At 41.6% G+C, this 9,787-nt stretch overlaps 1 protein-coding gene across 1 annotated transcript; it reads right to left on the bottom strand.

Moving 5' to 3' along the window:
* Positions 1–1,603: 1,603 nt before the first annotated feature.
* cd9r (CD9 molecule related) lies at positions 1,604–9,239 on the bottom strand (the record flags this gene model as incomplete). Its single annotated transcript, XM_080523422.1, has 9 exons — positions 9,151–9,239; positions 8,887–9,021; positions 7,902–8,004; positions 7,614–7,711; positions 4,406–4,480; positions 4,118–4,219; positions 3,744–3,833; positions 2,237–2,320; positions 1,604–1,792 (listed from the first exon to the last, which is right to left on the bottom strand). The coding sequence occupies exons 2-9, from the start codon at positions 8,950–8,952 to the stop codon at positions 1,604–1,606; spliced, it is 807 nt and encodes a 268-aa protein (XP_080379548.1). The 5' UTR covers positions 8,953–9,021; positions 9,151–9,239.
* Between the last annotated feature and the right edge of the window lie 548 nt (positions 9,240–9,787).

Genomic DNA, 9,787 nt, shown 5'->3' with positions numbered 1-9,787 from the left:
ACAGCCTCCCCTTACAACAGGGCATCCAGGGGAATGTGAATCTCTGAAGCGACAGTCTGTCATTATGAAGGGACTCAGGAAGGGATATTGCCTGGCCCTTACACAAATGATCACTTACAATGGAAGGCACATCTTACTACTATGCAATGGTTCTCTTTATAAAAAAATATACACCATTAGGAATCATACCGACACAAAAATATGAAAGAGGTTAAAAAACCAGCATGTTAGACAATGTGATGAAGCAATTTGATTGCAGTAATTTTTATTCTTACAGTCGACACAAAGGTAGGCTGTAGACAGTGTCATTGACTAATCACCACTTAACAAGATGCATTTTGAATTAATGTGAGAATAAAAAAATCCCTTTTGAGTGTGTAGGCGGCATTCAATTTAGCCATCTATATACATTCACTAAAATGTTGTAACAGACTGTGGTTTGAAAAGTAAAATATCTTAGTTGAAAACTTCTGGGAAGACAGTGGGGACTGACAGACCTACAACTGAGCTGTGTCTGACTGCACTGTTCAGATCTATTATGTGGAATGAATGGACTGGTCCCATTCTGAGCCTCACTAATAGCCTGTCCGGATGATCTAGAGCCCTGTCAAGATACGCAAATGCTGCAGCGTTCTGACACCTTTCAGCAAGATGAATGAAAGCTAATTAGCACGACATATTTTTCACTGGGATCTTCTCCAGAGGAGAAGTGAAAGAGAGACTGGAGGATGGATGGGGTGACGGTCGCTGACAACCCTCTAGAAGATAAACGTACTTGCGATAAATTTGTGTAGTATATAAAAAATATTTGTTTTCCCTTTTTAGGCATCTCTTTTCCTTCAAGATGGTTAGTACCAGGTACTCAATTACCAACTAATACTACCACGTACACGAAATAACTGTGTTTGTGTGCGTGTGTGTGTGTGTGTGTGTGCGTGCGTGCGTACAAGAGCATGCAGTAGCTGGTTACTAAAGACACTGCATAAACATTGCTATGGCTCATTGCTCTGTTTGAATTCCAGCCATTTGTGTTATGTAGGAGAGGAGACTGTGAGCTCTGTGTGTCCCTCTTTCCTCACAGCCCCTCAGTACACGGCCTGGTTGTAGTAGACGGCGGGGGACTGTTGAGACTTCTTCAGCTGCTGGGTGAGGATGCTGGAGCACACCAGTGCTGAGATCTGCGAGCCGAGGAGGCGGGGGGGGGTGGATGGGGGGGTGAAAGGGTTAAGCAGCAGAATGGGATAAGATAAAAAAGGGATGGGTAATAGGGGGATAGTTCTATCACCTTCAGGGATAGACAGGATGCAGTGAAAGTGAGTGTGTCTGACTTCTGAGTGCTCCCATCCTTATTGATGCCACTTAAGCCAAACAGCGTGAAAAAAAAGAAAGAGCGTGATAATAGAAAAATTCAAGCATCCAGTCAAGACACTTAAATTAGAAGCAGAGAAGATTTGCAAACCCCGCCCATCTGGAAAGTCCAGGCAGGCCCAAGCAAACTCTCAAAGCATTGGGTGGGGGGGGGGGGGGGGGACTCAAGAAACAGACAGAAGCAGAAGTAACCTACAGGTGGACAGACAAGACAGACAGCCAGCCATGACGGGTGTTAGATGAGCATAGGGATGGGCACAGCTGGGAGGGGGGTGAAGACCACAGGGTCCTGGTCAGGGTAGAGGAGGGAGTGGGGGGTGTTGAGGACAGCAGTAGAGGTGGACAGGAGAATGTAAGGGGCAGGAGAGGAGAGGGAGCGCTGGATCTCTTTCTTGAGAATGGTGCTGCACACCAGTGCTACGATCTGAGGAGATGGACAGAGAAGAGGGTGAGAGGGAGGGATAGAGAAATGAGACGGGATGTTTTGAAGGAGGCGGGCAGGAAGGGAGGAGGGGGGGATAATATTAGACACAGTGTGGTGTGGGTTAAACACAGAGGCAGGGTATGGGTTAATAAAAACAGAAGGAGAAGCAGACAGGTGTAATGGAGAACAGGAGGTTGTGGTTAAACTGTCTTGGGGTTTCGATTCTCCACACATCCGCCACTTTTATTCCATTCCCAACAAGAATGTAACACATTGTGAATATGAAAGTAAACCCTCGAGAGGTACGCACTTTTACTTAATTGAGATGCTCCCTCAGTTTCTACCCCCTATTTTCATTTAAGTTGGTCTGTAGGACTTGTACTCCCAGCACCAGCATGGTGGTATGTACGAGTGTTTATTGCACTTTGATCCACATTTACTCACCAACAGAGCCGCTGTCCCGAGGAAGAAGCCCATCATCAGCGGCCCTTTGGTCTCAAAGAGGTTGATGATGACCGGAGGGCAGGCCTGGATGATAGAGACAAGGTGGGGGAGGGAGGAGGAGGAGAGAGGAAGAGAGAGAGAGAGAGAGAGTTAGGGCCCTGGGTGCTGTTAGAGATGGAAATCTAGGGCGGCAGCCTCCGTTCTTTCTTATTGAACTCAACATAATATATTATTATCATTAATTATTATATTAATAGATTATAATCACATAGGAAGTGCTTGAATAAAGAGTTATGCAAATCTACAACCAATGCAGATAGAAAGGCATACATTTAGGTCCATATATATTTGGACACAGACCGAATGTTTGTTATTTTAGCTGTTTACCAAAACATCTTCAAGTTACAGTTATATAATGAATATGGGCTTAAATTGCGGACTCAGCTTTAGGGTAAGGGTATTCACATCCAAATTGAAGGAAGGGTTTAGGAATTACAGCTCTTTAAAATGTAGCTCCCTCTTTTTCAAGGAACCAAAAGTATTTGGACAATTGACTCAAAGGCTGTTTCATGGTTTGTGTGGGCTATTCTTTCATTATTTCTTTATCAATTAAGCAGGTAAAAGGTCTGAGTTGATTGGATGGAACATACGGCGTAAGCAACCCAGGAGTTTAAGGCAAAGAAGTGGAATATTCTGCAATGGCCGTGTCAATCCCTTGATCTCAACCCGATTGAGCATGCATTTCACTTGCTAAAGACAAAACTAAAGGCAGAAAGACCCACGAACAAACAACAACTGAAGACAGCTGCAGTAAAGGTCTGGCAAAGCATCACAAAGGAGGAAACCCAGCATTTGGTGATGTCCATGGGTTCCAGACTTCAGGCAGTCATTGCCTGCAAAGGATTCTTGAAAGTATAAAACATTTACATTTTATTTATGATTATGTTAATTTGCCCAATTATATCTGAGCTCCTGAAAATAGGGGACTGTGTATAAAAATGGTTGCAATACCTAAACACTTCATACAATATGTTTGTTCAATCCCTTGAATTAAAGCTGAAAGTCTGCACTTCAATTGCATCTTGATTGTTTCATTTCAAATCCGTTGTGGTGGCATACAGAGTCAAATTTAAGGAAATTGTGTTACTGTCCAAATATTTCCGGACCTATGAAAGTCAGAAACTGCAGATATAACTAGAGAAACTGGTAATTTCTTATGATTGCTAGAAAAAGCAAATCTGCTAACATACGTTAAATACAGTATGTTTTGATTTGGCCAAATGTTTACTAAGATTGCAGGCATTTAGTAGATTTACCATTAATTTGCTTCCCAGCTAAATCTCTTGCCAGCAAACATAACACTGACGCCTGTCTCCAAAAAGTGTCTCCAGTTTCCAATCTGCAGTTTGTGATGTATGGGCTTTTATAGCATATTAACTGAACCACGGAGGAATGGATAAAAGCATATTGTACCGTGGAATATGAAATCATAAAAAAAAACACTCACAGGATAAGTGAAGGTCTTAAAGAAGCTGATCTCTGGACATGTCTTTTTGACAAGGATGTCCAAGGCACCGACCAGCCCACAGCACTCCAGCTTCAAAAACAGGAAGGAAGAGAGACCCCATATTGTAATTCATAGTTTGACCGTAGCGTATGCCTATATGGCAGAGCTCTTTTGTTCAAATTCATTTGTAAAACATTGCATCTCAGGAGTGAAATTGGCCTGAGCATAGATTACTTTTTCCTGCTACGATTAGTGGATAAATGATTCACTTACTTAGTCAACTGTATTTGTTGTAAGTCGCTTTGGATAAAGGCGTCTGCTAAATGGCAAAAATGTGAATGTAAATGGAACGGGTTGGGTTGGTTTGTCTTTACCGCGTTGTGGAAGATGGTCAGCGTGACGGCCAAGCCAGGATCCCCTTTGTTCACATACTGTGCATACACTGTGGTGTAGAACATAGCCAGTTCATTCCCCACCTACAAGGCAAACAGGGCAAGAGGCAACAGCACATCAGCAAATGCTACACTGTTAACTTCTACTACCCTTCATCATATACCAGGGCCTTATGTTTTCTGCTAAAAGGATAGGCTCTGTGCTGTTTATTCATTGTTTTCTCTCTCTCTATCTAATCTCCCTCCCTCTTTCCCTTTCTCCCCTCTCACCTCATCACTTCTCACGTAGGCAATCACCCCAGCTCCAATCTCGACTCCAGCCAGAATAGCCAGCAGGCAGGTGAACTGGAAGAGACAGGTACACAAATCATGAATACTGTACAGAGCAAACCATTAACACACACACACACACACAAAAACTAACATTAACGAACATTATCTATAATAATAATAATAATAATAATCTGTCAATAGTCTTCTTTCTAATTCATGAAACATCTTGTGAAATGCATGGTAAATGCACTGCTAACAACGTTTGTTTTAAAGTTGTATCAAAGCGTATAGACAAAGTGACATTGACCTCTCTGGACAACCTAAGAACGGTTAGAAACTAAGTATATTAAAAGATACCATTCATTCAGGGAATCTATGCCACCCTAACATTTAAGAGCTAACTTTTCTGACTGTGAGTGCTGGTTTGAATGTGTGAGAGAGATGGCTTCTAACATGCTAACTGTGACGCACCGCATCAAGCACAATGAGAGAGAAAGCAACCGCTGCCTCCAAATGGCCCCAACCACCTCTCTGTAGGACTCATCCCGAGTGATACTTTACTGTCTGTTTACCTCCTGGGCCTACAGCCAAAAAACTGGCAACTTCATCTTAACATGGCTGCTTCCTTAATGGAAACCCTAATGACATCTTTTAATGGATTGAAAGTAGATTCTATACAAATCCTGAGGTAGTCAACCAGATGCAGCGGAAGAAATAGTGTGTTGTCATTGATTCATTGCTTTGTCTATCCATTAATGTTGTTGTACAGTGCAGTTGTACAAGCGCTTTGAGTTGCATCCGTGTACGAAAGGCGCTATATAAATAAAGTTTCACTTCACTTCACTTCACAGTTGTGATTGTATCAAACCTGCCTGAAACATAGCTTCCCACGACACAGACAAGTATTTCCTATCTCAGGCCTCTGAGTTACGTCTCTGGCTTAGCAGGCAAAGAAGTGAGATTGCCTGCATTTCCTCGGCATCTAGAGAGAGCACCAGAGCCTTTATCGAGCCACTAGTGCAGTGATTGATGAGAACAAGTGCACAGTAGGCCCCTGAGAGACTGAGAGTTGGGTCAAAGGTGAAGGGGAGTGGAACCAGAGACCTCCACGGTGGGAGGACGGAGGAGGATAACTCAACATTCCAAACCCTCCGCAGTCACGGCTTAGATTTCCACTAGTGCATTGTGGGTAGGGTAAGGAAGACATATTGGGTTGGGTATGTTGTTTCATTTCTTTTTTTGGTGAGGGACTTTTATGAGGAACACAAATCAATATGGATGTTTTTATAGTTGGGACACAAATATGTGGTTGCAGCTAATAAAAGTACACTTAAGGTACTTCAATGATCAAAGGCCCTACTCATGAGAATAGTGTGGATCTCCACAACTGGTTTTTTATTCCAGTGTGTCTGGGTGCGTCACAGTCTCATGTTTCAGTTCCTTTATTAGCCAAGGTTACCTACCTCTGCCCCCTCACACCTCTACACTCATCCCGCCCAGCGAGAATCTTAATAAATCCTTCTAGACTGTGTTTGATATTTGAACCACAGACTGATGACTGGTCTGTGATGGTAAACCTGGGGCCCATTCCACTAAGGTCGATTATCTTCTAAGCCTCGATAAAGTTCTAAGCCTCGATAATGTTAGCTTGCGTTCGGTTCCATCAATGTGGCTCAAATAATTCGCTGCTTGGTTGAGCTCCTTCTGAGTCAGATATAATTAGCCTGGTCGCGACCAGGCTAAAACACTGGCTAAAGTAAGACGCGCGTCAAAAAAGGCTCACAGGCGGAAACTACATCCCTAACGACAGTTCCTCTTTTAGGAAATATTAGTTCCCACTTCACACAAGATAGATAGATGGATAGGTTGACTGTGTGATAGATAGATAATTTGATATTTTGAAAGTGTGATCGATCGATAGATATTTTGATTGTGTGATAGATAACTTGATATTTTGAAAGTGTGATAGATAGATCGATAGATCAATAAATAAAAGTGTAAAAAAAAGTCATTGTTTCAACTTGCATTGCTGTCATCACAGCGGTCTGGCTGGCGCAGTGGTTAAGGCAGCCAACTAGAGTTCCAAAGGTTGCGTGTTCGAGACTTGACTAAGTGATTATTATTTTTATTTTTATTTTTTTACATTTAACCGAAGATTTCATGCAAAGGCTTCAAACACCATTGTAATCGTGTCAGTTCTTGTAAATTAGCCTGCACCATCATTTTATAGCCTACATACTTTTTTAGATGAGATTTTAGATTAGATTCAGACAACGAAATGCAGTAAAAAGTGTGTCTGAAGAGGGATTCGAACCACCGTCTAAAAATGACGAATAAATCCTTTGGCAGCGGTCAATACCACTAGGCCATTGCAGCGATATGACAGTTTGTAGCCTGCTGCTGATATCACCACAGTAGTAATATTCAATTATTAAAATATGAACATATAACAATAACTGGGGCTAGTATGACCTACGCATTTAATCGGTCAGCAATTTCTTGCCAAACCATTTCCCTCGCCTTGTTAATTGCGGCAGTATTGCACTATTTTACATCTTATTTTTCCGTCTTCATAAAGATCAATAATTCGGAATGCTGCGCAAATGTAGGACCCCTGCAGAGTGGAGTATCTTCATTTCGACAGATCGACCCTTCGGGGCTCTTTATGTCTGCGTGCACGCGCCCATATCGAAGATTTGTAAGCCTGTCTTCTGTGAACACTCATCACACAAGCCTGATCCTCGTTCGAGGAATCACCTGAGGCTTGAATTCCAATCCCGAGTTGCCTGATCGCCGCATTTATTTCAATCGCCGATATACTGAGCCACCTTTAGTGGAACGGCCCCCTGAGCGTTAGCTTATCTAGTACATGTATAGACAAGTCTAAACATATCGGAATGGGCAGGAGATTTTGTTCATGGCGTTTTCTTGATTCAAGCTTTTCTATCTACTAATGACCCTTTGCAACAGTCTCTCTCTTCCCCCCCCCCAACTGTATTCACTGTGAGGTACTCACATTTGTCATTATAATAATGACTACATCACAAGAAATACAGTTAATAAAAGCTCATAAGATGGCCGTATATGATTTAACATACATGTATCCACTATATCAGTGTGGTCATTTTTAACTAATGGCAGAATATGATATCAAAGATTTAGTTTGTGTCATTTGTTGCAGTCTCTTTTTTCTGTTTTGCCTTACCACACTCAGAGCACATCTGTTTTCATTGCAGGCTCCATAGTCTCCGAACACAGCCACGATCAACATCACTGCGCCTAACACGATCAACACTGTCACACCTGAGGGGGTAATAATTATTACTTAGTCGTTCAGTACCAATCGTAATTAACTGTTCTAATTGCAACTAGTTGAATTGGAAACAGTATTTACCTAACAATGTATAATCTTCTCATGAATTTAAAGATGCTAGAGACAATATTCTGACAAATTCCAGGCTACAATCTATAGAAAGTAGTTTTGTGAACACACCAATGACGAACTGTTGAGTGTTGAGGTCAACGTTGAAAAATCCTTGTGTCTCAGAGCTGAACCTCAGCCACAGGCCCAATCCCAACATGGCAAGCCCAACCAGCTGAAGGAACAACAGAACCAAATGAAGAAACAAATGACAGATATAATTGTAATACCAGGTGCAGCACTGTTTTTCTAAAGACTAAGAATAAATAGTCTTTTGGGACAGCTAGGTAAACAAGACATTAAAAAAAAAAGAATGTTACACAAATGCTGTACCTTTATAATAGGCCTACTACTAGTGAAGAACAAGGAAAGGAACAAGAAAACTACAATACATGGAAAATGATGATTATTATTTTTATTTATTTTTTTATTTGTAGTTTAGAAGAAAGTGAGTTAACCACACCCAAAGGGTAGTACCGGTAGTGGGGCTAGCTCATATTTCATACATTCTATTCTATTGTCATTGTATTATCTGCAGAATAATTCACTTTTCAATACCACAGTACTTTCAATGTGTTGCTCTTTTAATGTTAGTCGAGAGTGATCTCACTCTTGCTCTTTCACACATAGCCTATAACCCAATACTCTTCGACTAGGATTTGTGGTTGACCTTTCACGCGCTTCCTGAATGTTATCAGCCAGTTGCAAGAAACGAAACTTACGCACGCACACGCACACACACACACACACACACACACACACACACACACACACACACACACACACACACACACACACACACACACACACCGCCGAATGAAAAACAAAAGCGAAACTGCCCAAATGTTAATAGCAATAATGTTATATTAAGGCTAATCATGTTTAAACACGTTTCCCTTCATGTAAAGGCAAACAAAATAAATACTTTTTGGTATTCCATATGAAAATACAAAGACAACGGTGATGCGCTTAGTTAATCACCCGCCTGTGGGGCGCCCAGACCCATCCCCCATCACATGAAGTCTAAATTGCCTGAAAATGTAAATATTTTACTTACGGCAAACAAGATGTTGAAAAGGATGAGCAAAACCTTGCACAGCTGGCCACACCCGTCCAAACCCATGATCACAGAGTGTGTTCTGGCTGGTGAAGTCAAGAAGTCGGGTACAGGGGTTGGAGCAGTCTGGCGACCCTGTTTCACACCAAATGCAACAGAAGTCGGTCACATATTGATTAAGTAGGTTGACATGAATGGGACAGGTTGCAATCGTTTGCATAAACCTGATAAATGCGAATAGGTAACAATGTAAGCCAACAATACCTGGATATGTTTAGTTTAGGTCCAATCCGTTTCTTCACACCGTTAAGTGCCACAACAACACCAAAGGGGACTTTCAGACGATGAGGAGACGATTGTTGTTGGGGGAATGGGAGATATCCTGTGTGGTGTCGACCGTGGTCCAGCCTCTCTGGCGCATCAAACCATCTGATTGGTTGAAGGCGTTGAACGATGGGGCGAAAGACAAAGGAAGAGAGAGGATGTCGGGAGGGAGGGATGTTGATCACGATGGAGAAATGAAACTTACCTGTTTGGTGATTCCGTGAAATCACTGTGCCATGTCCATGTCGTTTTGCAAAGAAACATATACAGAATTTTATTCTGTGTATCAATACATTTAAAAAAAAAAAAAAAAACATATACAGAATTAAACAACATAACACCTTAAAATCCTTTCTTTTATTAAACTGGTAGCATTTAAAAATCTAAATGCTACCTCTATGGGTAACACACCCATTCCCACGTCAAAGTTCAAAAGTAGAGACATCTTATGTCCCATTGTTAGCATAGCTTATTTACTTTTTAATTTAATGGTGCTTTTTGTGGTGATAAGAATTGTTAGAACAACAATATTTTGTTTTGTTTTACAGACTGGTATTAAGCAATACCGGGCAAAACG

Source organism: Nansenia antarctica (genome assembly GCF_963989245.1).
Source record: "Nansenia antarctica genome assembly, chromosome: 2".
Lineage (NCBI taxonomy): Eukaryota > Metazoa > Chordata > Actinopteri > Argentiniformes > Microstomatidae > Nansenia > Nansenia antarctica.
Note: the sequence above shows the minus strand (reverse complement) of the source record. Positions and strands in the feature narration are given on the sequence as shown.